The sequence below is a fragment of the Rhinatrema bivittatum genome, chromosome 14 (assembly GCF_901001135.1).
Source record: "Rhinatrema bivittatum chromosome 14, aRhiBiv1.1, whole genome shotgun sequence".
Lineage (NCBI taxonomy): Eukaryota > Metazoa > Chordata > Amphibia > Gymnophiona > Rhinatrematidae > Rhinatrema > Rhinatrema bivittatum.
Genome location: NC_042628.1, coordinates 43,698,616 through 43,719,509, shown reverse-complemented (window position 1 = coordinate 43,719,509; position 20,894 = coordinate 43,698,616). Strand labels below are relative to the sequence as shown.

Genomic DNA, 20,894 nt, shown 5'->3' with positions numbered 1-20,894 from the left:
TTGGGATATAACCAGTTAGGTTTAAAGAATATAGCTGGTTAAGAGGGGTTGACCATTTAAAAAAAAAAATGTTGAGCATGTGCCTCGTGGTCCAATTCCCAGCCCCCCGCCTCAGTGAAAAAAGTGCCTGCAGGGCTGAACCCCAAGCCCCTTCAGGTATTATTTAAAAATAAAAGTATAATGAGTTGGTACTCCCTGCCCCATCCCTGTTAGGAAAACTCTTACATCAGTGTCTCCCTCCCACTCTCCTGTACCTTTTGGCAACCTGTTTCAGTGCTGGGATCGTGGTATGCTGGGATCCTGACAGCTTTAAACATTGCTCTGACAGCAGCGTGTTGCTGTCAGAAGAATCCTAGGTGGCATGTGATCCCCGTTTTTTGCCCCGGATGCAATTCTTGCAGCAGAATTCTGAACTAGTTGTAAACAATGGAGGTATTTCTTTGGGAGCTAGCTGTTACAGTAATCCAAGTATCTAAATATTAGCATTTCTACTACCTTTTAAACAATCTGGTAGTTCAAGAAAGTATGGGATAAGGACAGAAGATGTCTAGTAGCAAGGAAGTGAGGATAAAGCAGGTTGTCTGGCATTACAACAGGAATCATGTTCCTCATTTTCCATCATACATTCTGTGTTTGAAAGAGCCATGTGGCTTCAGGTTCAGTATCCCTGATTGAAGGAGGACTGCCTCCATGTCACATTGTAACTGTGTGTTGTAAGGCCATAACAACTGAACTGGAAATATTTTCTATGTTCACGATTTACTCTCTCATAATAATAGAAGGACCAGGGGGACACACCATGAAGTTAGCAAGTAGCTCATTTAAAACAAATCAAAGAAAATTATTTTTTACTCAGCACATAGTTAAGCTCTGGAATTCATTGCCAGAGGATATGGTTACAGCAGTTAGTGTAACTGGGATTAAAAAAGGTTTGGATAAGTTTCTAGAGTAAAAATCCATAAACTGCTATTATGGTAATTAATAAACAATAGTAACTTGTGATTTATCTAATGTTTGGGTACTTGCCAGGTACTTGTGAATTGGATTGGCCACTATTGGAAACAGGATACTGGGCTTGATGGACCCTTGGCCTTACCCAGTATGACATATCTTATGTTCTTATGTAGTAAGGGGTAGATATTCAAAGATGAACAACTAAGTAATTTAGGCCTGGATTTATCAAAATGCGGTAAATATCGCATGCAATGGGAAAAGGGGTGTGTTTTATGGTAATAGGGAGTTTATCGCAATTTGCGTTAATACCTATGCGAAGAGCTAACTTACCGCAAATTGCAATCACTTTTTCACACTTTTAGGTAAGTGCCAGAATGTGATATTTCCTACATACAACCACTGGGGGAGCCATGTTTACTACGAGAGAGAGAGAGAGAGAGACTAGCTAGGGTCAGGACATTATGGCTAGTCTCTCTCTCTCTCTCTCTCTTCCCCCCCCCGCCCCCCCCCGAGGTCTCCGATAGATAGATGAACGCTCTGGGAGCTTCAGACTACCAAACCGGCATCCGCGAAAAACATCGCAACGGGTGATACAGCCGTTACGCAAGCTATCACACGGCTTAATGCTCCTGAAAACATTGTAACTAAAATCGAAGCCATGCGATAGGGCTTTGTAAAACAGTAAACCCAGCCTACTCCCACCCCTAACTCCTCCTCTTTTTCGGATTTGCATGGCTATACCATTGTATATTCCCAAGTAAATCACTAGTTAGCCAGATAAGTCTTATCCAGCTAACTTTAGATCTGCCTTTGCCCATATCCCACCCATCACTTACCCAGCTAGCTACTTAGCCAGATAAGTAGTTATCTGATTAAGTGACGGCCACTAAATGGGACCTGATATTCAGCTGCTGCCACCTAGTCAAATAAGTCACTACTTATCTGGCTAAGAGTGTTGAATATCGGGCTCTAATAGTCTAACCCTCCGACAAATTCCTAAGTAGAATTTAAGCACTATTTCCCATCATGTCCAACTTATTCACCAGTGGATGCAGCTTCTACTCTCATCGCTTCCTCAGGATTAAGGTTTATTCATTTCTTGCCTTCCTGTATATCTATACTTCTAAAGCTATTACTTCAAACAAAAATACTTCTAAACAGACTCCTCTAAGTGAGTCACAATGCAAGTAGTTTAACAATTTGGTACACTCAGCTTATCTCATTTCTTGTTTTTGTCAGTATTTGTTAGCACCTTTTCAAGTAAAACACCACTGACTGCATGCCCAGGTACCAGTTCTCACACCTTTTCAGATAAAGCAAGTGATATTTGCAAACTCACAATTTAAAAAAAGCCCAACTTTCAAGCCTATTCATGGTTTAGCATTTGCTACGTAAATGGACACAGATTAATGCTAGTATTTAAAAACTAAGTGGTGGGAGCTGCACAGTTTATAAAATGCTGCTTATTTTTGCCCTGAAAATATGCACATCTATTTCCAGTGCAGGAAACAATACTTTCTCTACCCATTTTATAAACATGCACACATGAAATTGTTGTGACATTACATTAAGATCTGCAACAGAGTGGACACGCCAGAAGGAGTGGAGAGAATGAGACGGGATTTAAGGAAGCTGGAAGAGTGGTCGAAGATATGGCAGCTGAGATTCAATGCCAAGAAGTGCAAAGTAATGCATATGGGGAATGGAAATCCGAATGAACTGTATTCGATGGGGGGAGAAAGGCTGATGTGCACGGAGCAGGAGAGAGACCTTGGGGTGATAGTGTCTAATGATCTGAAGTCGGCAAAACAATGTGACAAGGCGATAGCTAAAGCCAGAAGAATGCTGGGCTGCATAGAGAGAGGAATATCGAGTAAGAAAAGGGAAGTGATTATCCCCTTGTACAGGTCATTGGTGAGACCTCACCTGGAGTACTGTGTTCAGTTCTGGAGACCGTATCTCCAAAGAGACAGAGACAAGATGGAGGCGGTCCAGAGAAGGGCGACCAAAAAGGTGGAGGGTCTTCATCAAATGACTTATGAGGAAAGATTGAAGAATCTAAATATGTACACCCTGGAGGAAAGGAGGAACAGAGGTGATATGATACAGACTTTCAGATACTTGAAAGGTTTTAATGATCCAAAGACAACGACAAACCTTTTCTGTCGGGAAAAAAAATCAGCAGAACCAGGGGTCACGATTTGAAGCTCCAGGGAGGAAGACTCAGAACCAATGTCAGGAAGTATTTCTTCACGGAGAGGGTGGTGGATGCCTGGAATGCCCTTCCGGAGGAAGTGGTGAAGACCAGAACTGAGAAGGACTTCAGAGGGGCGTGGGATAAACACTGTGAATCCATAAAGTCTAGAGGACGTGAATGAATGTGGAAAAAAGGATTTGCATTCACAAAAAAGCGGGGAGTAGCTTGCTTGTTACGGCGGTTACTACCCCAGACCAAATAAGCCTGATACTTCACTTTCAATGCATATCCAGCATAGCTCTCTGCTTCAACGGCAGGGGAGAAAGTGTGATACTTCACTTTCAATGCATATCCAGCATAACTCTCTGCTTCAACGGCAGGGGGAATGAAGAAAAGTGGATCTATATACAGATAACAACCAACAAGGACTGAATTACATAGTCTGGGTAAACAAATAAGCATGGGTATAACTTGCTTATTGCAGTGGTTACTACCTCTAATTAATTAAGCTAGATATTTCACTTAGATGCAGCTCCAACACTGCTCTCTACATTAATTGTGAGGGTGGAAGGGAAATAGAACCAAAAGGTTACTAAGAGCCAAGAGTAACAGATAAGTATGAGAAAAAAAAAGTGTGAAAGCTTGCTGGATAGACTGGATGGGCCGTTTGGTCTTCTTCTGCCGTCATTTCTATGTTTCTATGAATAAACACCAAGAATTAAAAATGGAGGCAGGTGTTTCATAAAGTGTGCGCATTGAAAATACTTGCTTGCATACTTGGAATCACCAGTTTGCTGATATCTCTACCAATTTACCCAGTCCTCCTCAGTTCATCTAGATCCTATAGCACTTCACTCTGAACCCACTGAAGACAATAGAAAAGTCTTATTCACTTGTGCGAGTCAATTAGCAGGTGTAAAAGGGTATGAACTCATATATTGCTTACAAAATAGCAACTGCTGTGCATACTTTTTAACCCCACCCTGGAAAACCCCTAGACTTCCCATTTTTTCCTCATGTAAAAAATACATGCATACTCAATGTTTGTTAGCATGTATGTGTGTACATGTGCTATTTTTACACATGGAACCCCTTTGAAAATTCATTCCTCAAAATTCTAACCTTCAAATACAGGGAATTTTTTTATTTGGACTGTAGCAATCTGTTGCTTTTGCTTTCCACAGTGCACATGGTTACAGTTCCTCTTTAAATTCTTCTGTGTGCAAGTTCACAAGACCAAAAAAGCACCTGTGATAGATCCGACACACAAGGAGTAAGCATCTACTGTCCCCTGTCTAGTCTAGCACATCAGGAGGTGGGAGGCAACCAGAGGGAGATCTATCCTGCCTTTCCTCCTACTGCCCTAGCACATTTCTGAAGAATAAAATGCTTTAAGGAGTCATTTTTCAGAGTTTAACTTTGAAAATTGAAAAGGGTTAAGCACCTACATTTAGGAGCCTAAAAAATTGGAGGCATACCTAGTGGAATTAGCATAGGGCGAAAAAGGCATTTAGCACTGATTTTTCAGCACTAGATACCTAATGTGGGTTCTAAAATATAGGTAAATGAATTGCAGTTCTAAGGTTAGGATAAGTTGGTCTGAAAATCTTCCTAAATGTAGGATTTGACCATTTTTGAAAAATTGACAGGGATCAGTTTTAGAGGATGTAGGAGACTTCCCACTGGGGAAGTGAGACCTATATTCTTGGTATTGGGGGTTTAACAGCACATAAGAGAATGCTGCCTGTCAGCTACAGGAAAGGTGCCCTGGATGGAGGTGGGAAAAACATTTTGAGGCATAAATGGTGGGAGTAGATGCCTCCTTTCAACTGTGCTATTGAGTTGCTCCCTTTTGTATTTATTTAGGCTCCTCCTTCAGCCACTAAACCACTTTGAAATCAGACCTTTGTGATATAGTCTATCTCTTAATAAGGCATTGGAAGTACCATATAATTGTTCTGCATGTGTTGTGCTATGGTGCTAGAGCTACACTTTGGATTGAAACCATTTCAATTGAACAAGTTCCCTCCTTGTTAAGTTAGGGGTAATGCCTTAGCATTACCCCTAACTCAAGGTTAACCCTCTGGACACTTGGGAGGGTCCTGCCAAGCACTGCCCAGACCTTTCTGCACCTGTGCACATGTCTCTACAACTATACCGACAGCTTTCCACCCACGAACTGGATTCTTGCTTGCATCTGGGCAAGTACTCTATCTACAAGCTATCCTTAGGTGGTTTCTAGGAATCTGAGACCCCACACAAGACAAGGGTCACACAGGTCCTACAGATGCGCCTACAGACCAAATTTAAAAAGTAAGTCACAGGACAGAGCTAACAAACTAAAATGTTTATTAACAAAAATAGTAAGACCAGTGAACATAAAAATGTAATTTGTAAATGGATAACATGTAAAATAATACAGATTCATACAGTTAATCCTAACTAGACACTTTTATACTGTACTTAGCTAGTGAAACTGTCCTTACATGGATGTATAGAGCTGGGTTAGGGCCTTGGCACAGATCTGGTTCCTCTGCCTCCTAGCCAAGACTGGAGATTTCTAGCAAATTTGGCTGGATCACTCTGGGGCTGGTACTGCATAACCAATGAAAGCCCAAGACACTAACTTCCCAACCAATAGCAGTACAGAATGTTGCGATGTTATTCAGCCTTGTACCCAAGCCTCACTTTGGAATACAAAGCAAATTAACCAATTCAGTCCTAACTGCCAGAACTGCAAAGCACAGCAGGAGTTAGGCTGCCACCTGTCTGTCAGTTTAAAGATTGCAAGGGAAAGGATGTTTTACTAGGGAAGCAAAAAGCTCTCTGTGTAAAACAAGAAATCATAACGGGCATAGAGATCCCCATTTCATCACACTTGTAAACTTTGAATTAGAGACTATACCACATAGAAAAGTGAGCATAGGATTGAGGAAACTGAGGAGCGCAATGGGTGAAAATGGGATGTATCATTGGCAAAAGAAGGCATGTCACTGAGGGACCCTTCTGGGAGGGAAAAGAACATTTATTTATTTATTTATCGAGTTTTATATACCATCGTTTGGTTTCGCCATCACAACGGTTTACAAAGTTTCAATGTTTAACAGGGTGTCCAAAAGATTAATGCGATTGTTAATATAAATATTGTAGGCTTTATAGACATAGTTAGTTTGTCATACTAAACAGGTTCAATTATGTGTTCTATTACATGCGTGCATTGGTTCCACATGTTTGCATACTGCCGATAGAAGGGAAAATAATGTCTGAGAGTCATTGGGTGTTTTGGTAGGCTTTGGTGAACATCCAGGTTTTTAGTTCTTTTTTGAAGGTTTTTAGATTTTGCTGTGTTCTGAGTTTGGTTGGGAGGGTGTTCCAGAGTTTGGGACTTCCTAGGGATATGGCTCTCTTCCGAGTTGAGGTAAGTTGTTAGGAGCTTGTAGGTAGAATCTTTACAAGACCTTTAGAACATAAGAAACATAAGAAAATGCCATACTGGGTCAGACCAAGGGTCCATCAAGCCCAGCATCCTGTTTCCAACAGTGGCCAATCCAGGCCATAAGAACCTGGCAAGTACCCAAAAACTAAGTCTATTCCATGTAACCATTGCTAATGGCAGTGGCTATTCTCTAAGTGAACTTAATAGCAGGTAATGGACTTCTCCTCCAAGAACTTATCCAATCCTTTTTTAAACACAGCTATACTAACTGCACGAACCACATTCTCTGGCAACAAATTCCAGAGTTTAATTGTGCGTTCCCTGTACGTACCCGGATCAGTCCAGACACCTGGGTTGTGACTCCGCGCCAGCAGATGGAGACAGAGCAAAACTTGACGGGCTCCCTACATATAGTAAGGTGCCACCCACAGCCCCTCAGTCTTACTCTGTCTCCAGCAGATGGGGCAGGTCCACCCACAGTCTCTGGGATCCCTGGGATAGTTAGTCAGGGATAAAGGAATTTGAGAATTTTATTTTTACAATAGTGTAGCTTAATTTACAAAAAATTAGCAAAATACAAGCGCTCCAAACACAGACCACAGAAGGCCCCAGGGGGCAGGGAGGGTCTCTCCCAACCCCAGAAGAGATCGATCCGACAGGCGAAAGCGCCGGGTCCACCCAGGGAAAAGAGGCCATCGCGAGGGGACTCGCAGAACTATGATACAGACTCTACCTCCTCCTCGGAGGAGGGGGGCGGTCTCGGAGACCGCGGAAGGGCCCGAGGGGCTCGATAATCAAGATCCAGTCAAGCCGGGAACAGAAAAAGGGACGCTAGCGGCGGATGGGGATGACCCCAAGGTCGTGCGGCTCTTCAAGCGCAAGGAGCTGCTTCCCCTTATCCCGGCGATCCTTGATGAACTCGGGGTGGAGGCCCCACCGGTAGAGACCCGTCAGTGGGCGAATATGGACCCAGTCCTCTTAGGCCTCGCGGGGCCCGCGGTGGCTTTCCCGTTCCATTTTTCGGCATCCGACATTCTGTTCCGGGAATGGGATACCCCGGAGTTAGGCCTGAAGGTGAGTAAGGCGATGGACAAGTTATATCCTCTGCCGGAGGATGTATTGGAATTGCTGCGTCTCCCACGAGTGGACGCCGCGGTGTCGGCAGTGACGAAGAGGTCTACCATTCCTGTCACCGGAGCTACCACGCTCCGGGATATCCAGGATCGGAAGCTGGAGGTGCAACTCAAGAAGGTTTTTGAGGTCTCCGCCCTGGGAGTCAGGGCGGCCATTTGTAGTAATTTTGCGTTGCGGGCAGGGCTCCGCTGGGCCCAAACTTTGCAGGCGAATGCTGGCCTCTCCGTCGGGGAGGCCTCGCAGGCGGATCACTTGGAAGCGGTGATAGCTTACAGCGCGGACGCTATGCACGACCTGCTGAGAACATCAGCCAGGGCCATGGTGTCGGCAGTCTCTGCCCGCCGTCTTCTCTGGCTCTGGAACTGGGCGGCGGATGGTACGTCTAAAGCCCACCTGGGCTCATTGCCTTTCAAGGGAAAGCTATTATTTGGTAAGCAGTTGGACAATCTGATGCAGTTCCTCAGCGAGAACAAGGCTTTTAAATTGCCGGAGGACAGGCCCAGACATCGTTCGACCTTCTCCCCAAGGAACCGGTTTCGATCCAACCGGCGACAGCGACCGCAGAGATCGGCGAGGGCGGGACAGTCCTACCGTTCGAACTCTGCTAGACCTTCCTCATGGTCTCAGTCCTTTCGAGGGAAGAGGTTTAACAGGACTGGCGGAACCCCATCGGGATCGGGGTCCAAGTCGGCCCAATGAAACGAGAAGGGTCCGTTCCTCGCGGCAGCCTCCAGAGGCCGTCCCACAGGTGGGGGCGAGGCTCGCCTTGTTTTACCAGGAATGGACCAAGATAACTTCAGACCAGTGGGTTCTCGGCGTAATAAGGAACGGCTACGCGTTAGATTTTGCTCGTCTACTGTGGGACAAGTTCCTCGTCTCTCCTTGCAAGGCTCTTTTCAAAAGGGACGCTGTCCGAGCGACCCTGCGACGTCTGGAAGATCTCGGTGCCATTTCTCCCGTGCCATCGGCACAACGGGGACTGGGAAGGTACTCCATTTACTTCGTGGTCCCGAAGAAAGACGGCTCCTTCCGTCCCATCCTCGACCTCAAGGGAGTCAACAGATGCCTTCGCATTCCGCGTTTCAAGATGGAAACGATCCGCTCGGTAGTGGCCACGGTTCGTCCGGGCGAATTTCTGGCGTCGCTGGATCTTACGGAAGCTTATCTCCACATCGGCATTCAGCCGTCCTACCACAAATATTTGAGGTTTTGCGTCCTAGGCAGGCACTATCAGTTCAGAGCTCTTCCGTTCGGTCTCGCCACGGCTCCACGCACCTTTACCAAAGTCATGGTGGTAGTGGCGGCCCAACTCCGGAGGGAAGGGCTCCTGGTTCACCCTTACCTAGACGATTGGCTCATCCGGGCCAAGTCTGAAGCCGAATGTCGACAAGCGATTGCCCGGGTTCTACAGCTCTTGCGCTCTCTCGGCTGGGTAGTCAACCTCTCCAAGAGTCAGCTACAGCCTACCCAGCGGTTAGAGTACCTGGGGGCCTTGTTCGACACAGAGAGGGCCAGGGTGTTTCTGACTCAAGAGAGAGTGGTCAAGCTACAGCGACAGGTGAGACGTCTGTTGTCCATGCGGTGCCCGCTGGTCTGCGATTATCTGATGGTCTTGGGTTCCATGGCATCGACGCTTGCCCTGGTTCCCTGGGCTTTTGCTCATCTGCGACCATTACAGTCAGCGTTACAGTCCCGCTGGAAGCCGGTCTCGGAAGAGTTTCATCGACCGCTGCCACTCACGGACCGGGCCAGGGACAGTCTGCATTGGTGGCTCTCCACCGACCACTTGACGTGCGGAGTCTCCCTGCTCATGCCCACCTGGATGGTGGTGACAACAGACGCCAGTCTCTCCGGCTGGGGAGCGGTCTGTGGGAGCCGCTCGGTGCAAGGTCAGTGGTCGAGTCAGCAGTCGCTGTGGTCCATCAACCGGTTAGAGACCAAGGCGGTGTCGTTGGCGTTACGAGCCTTTCTCCCGTGGATTCGGGGACGAGCGGTCCGGGTTCTGTCGGACAATGCGACCACAGTGGCCTATATCAATCGCCAGGGAGGTACAAGGAGCCAACAAGTGGCGGAGGAGGCGAGTCTGTTGATGGCCTGGGCGGAACAGCACCTCGGCGGCATAGCGGCGTCTCACATCGCAGGGGTGGACAACGTTCAGGCGGATTTCCTCAGTCGCCATCGGCTGGATCCAGGAGAGTGGGAGCTACCGGAGGTAGCGTTTCGGCGCATCTGTGCCAGGTGGGGACGGCCCCACCTGGATCTCATGGCCACTGCTCTCAACACAAAGGCTCCGCGGTTCTTCAGCCGACGGAGGGAGCGGGGCGCGGAAGGCGTCGATGCATTGGTGCTTCCCTGGCCCACGGACGTGTTACTTTATGTGTTCCCTCCGTGGCCTCTGATCGGAAAGGTTCTGCGTCGGATAGAATTGCACCCGGTGGCGGTGATTTTGGTGGCACCGGAGTGGCCACGGCGGCCGTGGTTCGCGGATCTCATTCAGTTGGTGGCGGAGCCTCCGCTTCGATTTCACGGGGACGCGTCCATCCTTCAACAAGGACCCGTCTGTTTGGAGGATGCGGATCACTTTTGTCTCGCGGCCTGGCTTTTGAAAGGGCGCGTTTGAGGAATAAGGGGTACTCCGAGTCCGTGATTGCGACTTTGTTGAGGGCTCGGAAACAGTCTACGTCCCTAACCTACATGCGGGTCTGGACAGTCTTTGAGGACTGGTGCGGTACTCGCGACATAGATCCTATACGTCCAGCTGTGCCGGCGGTACTCGAGTTTCTTCAAGAAGGTCTCTCGAAGGGACTGTCTTGGAGTACCTTGAAGGTCCAGATCGCTGCGCTTGGTTGTCTCAGGGGTAAGGTCCAGGGAGTGTCCTTGGCCTGTCATCCGGATGTGGTGCGTTTTCTTCGTGGGGCTAAGCACTTGCGCCCTCCTGTCCGAAACCCTTGTCCGTCCTGGAATTTGAATTGCGTACTATCAGCCCTCTGTGGGGCACCTTTTGAACCAATCAAGCGCGCGACTCTGAAGGACCTTACGCTGAAGGCCGTATTTTTGGTAGCGATTACGTCTGCTCGTCGAATCTCAGAGTTACAGGCGTTGTCCTGTAGAGAGCCTTTTCTGCGTTTTTCGGAGACCGGGGTCTCCCTACGGACTGTTCCATCCTTTTTGCCCAAGGTGGTATCCTCTTTTCACTTGAATCAATCCGTAGACCTGCCTGGTTTTTCAGTCATGGATCCGGGGGACAAGAGGTCGAGAGACTTGCGCAGACTCGATGTTCGCAGGATTCTCATTCGTTATCTGGAGGTGACTAATGCCTTCCGGGTGTCTGACCATTTGTTTGTCCTATGCTCCGGACCTCGCCGGGGGTCTGCGGCTTCGCGGGCCACGATTGCGCGTTGGCTCAAAGAGGCGATTGGTTCAACGTATCTTCTGCAGGGGAAGTTGGCACCTAGGGGACTTCGTGCTCATTCCACTAGGGCGCAGGCCACGTCCTGGGCTGAGGTTTCTCAGGTGTCCTCGCAGGAGATCTGTAAAGCGGCGACGTGGAAGTCGTTGCATACGTTTACTAAGCATTACAGACTCAATGTCCAGGCAGCTGAGCCTCAGGGTTTTGGAGCGAGTGTTCTCCGAGCGGGACTCTCTGCTTCCCACCCTCAGTAATTTGCTCTGGTACATCCCAGGTATCTGGACTGATCCGGGTACGTACAGGGAAAGGAAAATTAGTTCTTACCTGATAATTTTCGTTCCTGTAGTACCACGGATCAGTCCAGGCTCCCGCCCGTCTGTTCTGATTCCGATGAAGAGTGAGAGAGTCCGCTCGTTTGTTTTTCGGGCTGCATTATTGCGAGTTTTTGGCATACAGCCTCTTGCCTCTGGTTCTGTTGGTTTTCTGTTTTCTGCCAGGGGTGTGTTCTGAATTGGCATATATATTGCAGTTTATAGTTAGTTAGTCGGGCACTTGTTTTTGCTTTGACAGTACGTTCGACTGAGGGGCTGTGGGTGGCACCTTACTATATGTAGGGAGCCCGTCAAGTTTTGCTCTGTCTCCATCTGCTGGCGCGGAGTCACAACCCAGGTGTCTGGACTGATCCGGGTACGTACAGGGAAAGGAAAATTAGTTCTTACCTGATAATTTTCGTTCCTGTAGTACCACGGATCAGTCCAGGCTCCCGCCCGTCTGTTCTGATTCCGATGAAGAGTGAGAGAGTCCGCTCGTTTGTTTTTCGGGCTGCATTATTGCGAGTTTTTGGCATACAGCCTCTTGCCTCTGGTTCTGTTGGTTTTCTGTTTTCTGCCAGGGGTGTGTTCTGAATTGGCATATATATTGCAGTTTATAGTTAGTTAGTCGGGCACTTGTTTTTGCTTTGACAGTACGTTCGACTGAGGGGCTGTGGGTGGCACCTTACTATATGTAGGGAGCCCGTCAAGTTTTGCTCTGTCTCCATCTGCTGGCGCGGAGTCGCAACCCAGGTGTCTGGACTGATCCGTGGTACTACAGGAACGAAAATTATCAGGTAAGAACTAATTTTCCTTTGAGTAAAAAAGAACTTTCTCCGATTAGTTTTAAATGTGCCCCATGCTAACTTCATGGAGTGCCCCCTAGTCTTTCTACTATCCGAAAGAGTAAATAACCGATTCACATCTACTCGTTCTAGACCTCTCATGATTTTAAACACCTCTATCATATCCCCCCTCAGTCGTCTCTTCTCCAAGCTGAAAAGTCCTAACCTCTTTAGTCTTTCCTCATAGGGGAGTTGTTCCATTCCCCTTATCATTTTGGTAGCCCTTCTCTGTACCTTCTCCATCGCAATTATATCTTTTTTGAGATGCGGCGACCAGAATTGTACACAGTATTCAAGGTGCGGTCTCACCATGGAGCGATACAGAGGCATTATGACATTTTCCGTTTTATTCATCATTCCTTTTCTAATAATTCCCAACATTCTGTTTGCTTTTTTGACTGCCGCAGCACACTGCACCGACGATTTCAATGTGTTATCCACTATGACACCTAGATCTCTTTCTTGGGTTGTAGCACCTAATATGGAACCCAACATTGTGTAATTATAGCATGGGTTATTTTTCCCTATATGCATCACCTTGCACTTATCCACATTTAATTTCATCTGCCATTTGGATGCCCAATTTTCCAGTCTCACAAGGTCTTCCTGCAATTTATCACAATCTGCTTGTGATTTAACTACTCTGAACAATTTTGTGTCATCTGCAAATTTGATTATCTCACTCGTCGTATTTCTTTCCAGATCATTTATAAATATATTGAACAGTAAGGGTCCCAATACAGATCCCTGAGGCACTCCACTGTCCACTCCCTTCCACTGAGAAAATTGCCCATTCAATCCTACTCTCTGTTTCCTGTCTTTTAGCCAGTTTGCAATCCACGAAAGGACATCGCCACCTATCCCATGACTTTTTACTTTTCCTAGAAGCCTCTCATGAGGAACTTTGTCAAACGCCTTCTGAAAATCCAAGTATACTATATCTACCGGTTCACCTTTATCCACATGTTTATTAACTCCTTAAAAAAAGTGAAGCAGATTTGTGAGGCAAGACTTGCCCTGGGTAAAGCCATGCTGACTTTGTTCCATTAAACCATGTCTTTCTATATGTTCTGTGATTTTGATGTTTAGAACACTTTCCACTATTTTCCCTGGCAATGAAGTCAGGCTAACCGGTCTGTAGTTTCCCGGATCGCCCCTGGAGCCCTTTTTAAATATTGGGGTTACATTTGCTATCCTCCAGTCTTCAGGTACAATGGATGATTTTAATGATAAGTTACAAATTTTTACTAATAGGTCTGAAATTTCATTTTTTAGTTCCTTCAGAACTCTGGGGTGTATACCATCCGGTCCAGGTGATTTACTACTCTTCAGTTTGTCAATCAGGCCTACCACATCTTCTAGGTTCACCGTGATTTGATTCAGTCCATCTGAATCATTACCTATGAAAACCTTCTCCATTACGGGTACCTCCCCAACATCCTCTTCAGTAAACACCGAAGCAAAGAAATCATTTAATCTTTCCGCGATGGCCTTATCTTCTCTAAGTGCCCCTTTAACCCCTCGATCATCTAATGGTCCAACTGCCTCCCTCACAGGCTTTCTGCTTCGGATATATTTTAAAAAGTTTTTACTGTGAGTTTTTGCCTCTACAGCCAACTTCTTTTCAAATTCTCTCTTAGCCTATCTTATCAATGTCTTACATTTAACTTGCCAATGTTTATGCTTTATCCTATTTTCTTCTGTTGGATCCTTCTTCCAATTTTTGAATGAAGATCTTTTGGCTAAAATAGCTTCTTTCACCTCCCCTTTTAACCATGCCGGTAATCGTTTTGCCTTCTTTCCACCTTTCTTAATGTGTGGAATACATCTGGACTGTTGCTTCTAGAATGGTATTTTTTAACAATGACCACGCCTCTTGGACATTTTTTACTTTTGTAGCTGCTCCTTTCAGTTTTTTTCTAACAATTTTTCTCATTTTATCAAAGTTTCCCTTTTGAAAGTTTAGCACGAGAGCCTTGGATTTGCACACTGTTCCTTTTCCAGTCATTAAATCAAATTTGATCATATTATGATCACTATTGCCAAGCGGCCCCACCACCGTTACCTCTCTCACCAAGTCCTGTGCTCCACTGAGAATTAGATCTAAAATTGCTCCCTCTCTCGTCGGTTCCTGAACCAATTGCTCCATAAAGCTATCATTTATTCCATCCAACCTTTGTTAGCTGAGCGGAGGTTTCTTTTTGGAGAGTGTAGTTTTATAGTTGTACTTAGCCAATTTTTTTGTTTTTCGTATATTTTCTGTAATATGGATAGTATTTTGTAGTCTATCCTGAATTTTATTGGGAGCCAGTGTAGTGAAATGAGTGTTGGAGTAATGTGGTCATGTTTTTTAGTTCCAGTGAGTATTCTGGCAGCTGTATTTTGGAGGATTTGTAGTGGTCGGGTGGTGGTGAGAGGTAAGTTGAATAGCAGGGAGTTGCAGTAGTCCAGGATGGAGAAGATAAGTAGTTGAAGGATTGTTCTGAAGTCGTCGGGGGATAGGAAAAGTTTTAGACGACGTAGGGTTAGGAGTTTGTGATATCCGTTTTTGATTTTAGCAGTGATGTAGTTCTTGAAGGATAGTTCTTTGTTAATTATGACTCCTAGGTTGCGGGCATGAGTGACAGGGGAGATTGCCGCTTTTTGGTTCATTAAGTTGAGTGGTGGTAGTTGAGGAGCATTGTTCTTTCTATTCAGTATTATTATTTCTGTCTTATCAAAGTTTAGGATGAGTTTCATGTTGGTTAGTAGTTGTTTTATTTTGGTCAGGTAAGTGGCTGTTTTTTTGTAGGTGTCTTTCAGAGTGTTGTGTATTGGGATTAGTATTTGGATATCATCCGCATATATGAAGTGGGTCAGTTTAAGGTTAGAGAGGAAGTGATATATCGGTAGCAGATAAATGTTGAAGAGTGTCACAGATAAAGCGGAGCCTTGGGGAACTCCGCTGTCAAGGTTTATTTTCTTTGAGAGGGTGTCGTTGATCGATACTTGGTAGGTTCTTTGTGATAGGTAGGATGTGAACCATTGTACGGTTTTTTCTTTTGCACCAATTTCGGAGAGACGGTCAGTCATGATTGAGTGGTTTACCGTGCCGAAGGCTGCTGATAGGTCGAGTAGGACTAACAGGTAGCTGTGGCCATTTTCAAAACCTTTGAGCACGGTGTCGTTTAGTGATAGGAGTAGTGACTCGGTGTTCAGGTGTTTCCTGAAGCCGAATTGCGTGGGGTGTAGGATGTTGTTTTCTTCCAGGTGGTCGCTGAGTTGGGAGTGGATGATTTTTTCAAAAATTTTGGCAATGAATGGTAGGTTTGATATGGGTCGGTAGTTCAGTGGGTTTTCTGGATCAAGGTTGGTCTTTTTCAGTATGGGTTTGATAATTGCTGATATTAGGCAGTTGGGGTAGTTTCCTTCTGTGAGGGATAGGTACATATCGCTTTTTGTTCAATTCTAAAGGAGAGAGGGTGTCATTGATCAAGTTAATGCTCTCACAACTGATTTATTTCAGGGGTAGTGGACAGTGAAGACATTCCCTTGAACCTGAGCCGGGAGCTGTTGCAGGAAAGTAGCCTCATCAGGTGAGCTGGCAGTGGTAAAAGGAGTCTTGCTACACATGTGTACTGTCACCAAAGAGTTTGTTTTTGAGCCAGAGGGAGCTCTTCTTGCTATTGGAACGAACTTGCTGTACTGCAGGGAAAATGTTCTCTTGCTTTAGTGCAGAATGCACACTTTAGTGCTGGGAGCATGCTGTATTAGAAGAAACTCACTCTGCTGAGGGGACTGGGAGGAATGCAGTGTTAGCCACAGAAATAGAGAAAAGTGGAAGCAGGGAGGTGGGCTTGGGGGGGGAACGATAAGGAGCTCTGTCTTGGCTGTGTAGAGTTTAAGGAGGTGGTGGGACATCCAGGCAGTAATGTCGAACAAGCAGGCAGAGATCTGGACCTGAATTTGTGATGAAATTTCTGGTGAAGAGAGGTAAATCTGGGAACCATCAGCATAAAGATGGTATTGAAAGCCATGAGAGGAAATCAGAGCACCCAGGGAATTAGAATAGAGAGAGAAGAGGGCCCAGGACAGAATCCTGAGGCACACCAGTTGATAGTGGGATTCCAGTAGAGGGTGATCTGCCAGAGGAAATACTAAAAGTGCGATGGGAGAGGTAAGAGAGAACCAAAACAGGACACAGTTTCAAAGAATAGGTGATGATTAACAGTGTCAAAAGAGAATAAGGACTGAGTAAAGGCCTTTGGTTTTATCCATAAACGGGACAGTGGAGGTTTTGGCAAAGGCTATTTCTGTGGAATGTAGAGGGTGAAAACCAGACTAGATCCAGAATGACTAGGAATGAAAGAAAGTCAAGACACAGGTGGTGAATAGCACTTTCAAATAGTTTGGAAGCTAAAAAGAAGAGGGAGATAGGACAATATTTGACAGGACAGGTAGATCCTGTGAAGAGTTTTGAGGAGTGATGTGATCACAGCATGTTTAAAGGTAGCAAGAATAGTAGCAGTGGAACGTGATAGATGGTTCCCTGTATGTACCCGGATCAGTCCAGACTGCCGGGTTTTGCCTCCCCTCCAGCAGATGGAGACAGAGAAAAACCTGTAGAGCACCCCCTATTAAGTAAAATCGCCCGACTCAGGCCGAGTTTCGCAGCTTTGCAGCCGCTGCCTCAGGGGCTACAATCAAAGTAAACAATCAAAAATAAATACATAAATATCTCAAAAATAATATTATTAAGATCTCACGAATATTAAAAAGAATTTTATATAAAAGAATAAATATCCTTTTTAAACATAGTTAAGATCTAAAATCAAAACACCATAATACAAGTAAAACATAAAAAATCTTTCATAAAAATAATTATTAATTAATTAATTAAAAGGTGACAATAGATAATTATCCAAACCAAAAAAAATTTTTTGAAAGCATATTTTAAATAGTAAAAGCAAAATGAATGTATTATATTGAAAATAATTTTCATTAAAAAATACCAATTTACCTCCACTATTCCACTATTTCAATCAATGATGTTGTTTCATCCAATCAATTGTACTATTATGCCAGCAGTACAAGAACAACTAGAAGAAATCCAACCACTGTTAAAACATATGTAAAATTTCTTGAATCAAATTATTATAAGCATGTGTTAAAAATATCATCGACAATTTCATCATATATACAAGACTAAAAAAATCACAATATCACAAGGTTCTTTCTGATAACTCATACATATATCAGCATCTAAGTTGTTAAAGATCAAAAAACGATCTTCACAGTTTGAACCAAATCCATTTTTTTAGGTAAATATCATCGACAATTTCATCATATATGAATGGCTAAAAAACATAGCATCACAATATTCTTTCAGTTGGCTCATAAACATATCAGCATTATGATTGCTAAAAATAAAAAAAAATCAATAAAAAAACCCGATCTTAACAGTTTAAAATAGAGCCATTATTACATTACACCAAATCCTTTTACTTTTGACACGGTGAAGATTCAGCTTATTTATATCTTGTGTCCGTCTATTAATTATGTATCTTTTACATTATACTTAAAAAATGATTAATGTAAAACAATTGATCCATAGTGTGACTCATCTCTATTTTTATAAAAAATCTTACTGTTAATTTTAATTAATATCTCAGTGTTCACAATTGCACTAGAAATATTAAAAGCAATTGTGTGTATAATATATTTAATATCAATGCTAACCTCTTTACCAAAGAATTGTGATATAATTTTTTATCACATATATATAAGACTGTTTTATTTCTATTTAACAGGCTGTGCCATTACAGCTCAAACTAAATAACATTACAAGCATCAGTAGCACTCCTTATCCGATATTGTGAATTTAATTACTATTTGATTCAAAAACCACACCACATTTATAATCAGTGTTTCTCAAAGGTTCTTTTAAATAATATGTTTTACCTTGTGCACGATGGTTCGAAATGCATGCCAGCATAACAAACAGCAGTCTCTGCTTTCATCTAATTCAAGCCGCGTTTGGTCAGCCATTTTTAAAGGGTCAGTTTTGGCGCCAAAAACGTCAGCAGAAAATTTTAAAAATTACTAAAGCTAAAATAATAATTGTAAATACACGACCCCACAGTGTTATAAAATTAAATCTAAAATAATATTTGTAAAAGCTAATCTCAGGTAAAACAAAGAATATGTTGACTCTTGTCAATCAAAAAACTCGGCCTGAGTTGGGCGATTTTACTTGACACGTCTCTGCACCAATAAAGAGTTGAAAAAGATCCAGGCATCTTTTTTTTGTGTTCACCTGACGGTATCATAGATCGCCTACCTCTTTGTTTTCTTAGAGCACCCCCTATTATCCTGGTATGCTACCCGTATCTCCTCAGTATTTCTCTGTCTCCAGCAGATGGAGGTTAAGAATAGTAGCAGTGGAACGTGATAGATGGATGGGTTAACTGCAGTGAAGATAGAGCTGAGGAACTGGGTGGGAATGGGGGTCAGAGGAACAAGTAGTGTTTGGCAGAGGAGAGAAGATGGGCAGTTTCCTCCTCCTTGACTTCAGAAAAGGAGAGCAGCAGAGGCCAGGGGAAGTGTAAAGTAAAGAAGAGTGGGAGGAAGAGGTGGCCTGCCTGAGAACTCGACTACTTTTGTGAATCTTGCTATGGAAGTAGTTAGCCATAGTCTGGGCAGAGAGGGAAGTGGGGGAAAGAAGCAAAGGAAGTTTGAGGAGGAAAGTTGAATGTGGCAAAGAGACAGCAAGGGTTGGATGCAAGAGAGTTTGTCAGATGGACGTAGTAGCCTTGCTTGGCAAGTGCAATAGCAGATTGGAAGTAGATCAGCATGAATTTAAAATGTATGAAGTCTATATGGGCTTAGGATTTTAGCCAGAGACATTCTGGGCAGAGGAGCGTAGGAGAAAATTCTAGGGGTGAGCCAGGTTTGGGGTTTGGCGCACCTTACAGGATGGGTAAGGGGAGGGGCAAGAGTGTCTAAAGCAGAGGAGAGTGTAGTGTTGTAAGAAGAAACTGCTTTGTCAACTGACTCAGACAACTTAGTGGAGGAAAGGAGAGATTAAACAGTAGTGGAGATGATACAAGGTCAACAGCTTAGAGATTTTTGAAGGCATTGATCATGACTGGATGAGGCTGTGGGGAATGATGGTTTAGTGAGACAGTTATCAAATGATTGTCTGAGATAGAAAGAACTAAGGTGGAGAAGGAAACCCAAAAAAGTACTTAGGAAGAGCTGAAACCTTTAGAAAGCAGAGTGATTAAGGACACAAGTTTTTGGGACTCCAAGGTCCCCCCTTCAGGCAGAAAGAAAATAGTCTTGTAAGTTCAAATCTTTAATTATACCCTTGGCCTTATAAAGTTATCAGCTTTTCCCAAAGACTTTGGTTTTCTTGTAACTGATTTTATTTTTGGTATGCTAACCCAGTCTTCATTTTCTACCTTCTAAAAACTGCAGAAAATTGCGGGAGGTGCTGCAGAAGAGGATGATCAAGTTCTTCATGGACCAGAGCAAGAAGGACCCAGAGAAATATGCCAAGTTCTTTGACGATTATGGCTTGTTTATAAGGGAGGGGATTTTGACGACAGCAGAACAGGAAGTTAGGGTAATGGTGCACTGACCTGGGAAGTGTTTCCAAGGGTGTTGGCTGGGTTCTGATAACACAAGGCTGCTGATGGTTGGAGAGAGGTCCAGAGGAAGGAGGAGTAGGCTACACCTGTAAATTAGCAACAGTTTGAGTGCTTATGAGGGCACTTATGGATTCATTTTGAGCTTCCTGTGTTAATGTAAAGTACAGAATAACCCATCTGGATTTGTAGCAAAGAGGATGAAATCTGGATTCTGGAAAAAACTTAGGACACTAAGAGTTGGGACCATTACTAAGGTGATACTTTCAGCTACCTGAAGGTGGGAGGTGGAGGCAAGAGAGTGTAGGGTGCATTACTTTTTCATCCAGGTGGAGGGCTACATCACTGTGAACACCCAAGGGAGGGGAGGGAACAGGCTTCATCGTTCTGCAGAACTGTAAAGGAGAGAAGAGGCTGCATCACTCTACAGCACCCAGGGGTAAAGGAGGCAGAGTAGGCATGCAAATTTCTGCAGCACTTGGTGGGGGGGGGGGGGAAACATCATGCAGGGGAGGGGAAAGGGTTGGAGGAAGAGGTTGCATCACTTTGCAGCATCTGGGGGGGGGGGGATGGAAGAGAGGGAGCAGGCTTCATCACTCTGCAGCACCCAGGGGATGGAAATATAGACTCATGATGGCTGAAAGACTATATAGTCTATCTAGTCTGCCCATCAACCCAACTACTCAGCTCAACAATCCCTATTACTCTCTTAGAGGTCCACTGTGTTTGTTCTATGCTTTCTTGAATTCAGATACTATCCTGATCTCCACTAAAAGGCTGGTCCATGCATCCACCACTCTTTCTGTAAAGAAATATTTCCTTAGATTAATCCTTGGTGTACCCTTAATCCAGTCTCCTTTTTGCTGAAAGAGAACCACCTCTGAGATATTTAAATATTTTATCACATTTCCACTATCTCACCTTTCCTCTAGGATATTCATGTTTTTAGATCTTTGTTCCCTGTACGTATCCGGATCAGT

At 44.4% G+C, this 20,894-nt stretch overlaps 1 protein-coding gene across 1 annotated transcript in view; it reads left to right on the top strand.

The window, feature by feature from the left end:
* TRAP1 (TNF receptor associated protein 1) overlaps positions 1-20,894 on the top strand; it is a 133,223-nt gene that overhangs the window by 68,985 nt on the left and 43,344 nt on the right. Inside the window, exons 11-12 of the mRNA XM_029576390.1 lie at positions 15,792-15,861; positions 19,745-19,892. Coding sequence (XP_029432250.1) covers positions 15,792-15,861; positions 19,745-19,892 — 218 coding nt within the window. The remainder of the gene's footprint in view (positions 1-15,791; positions 15,862-19,744; positions 19,893-20,894) is intronic.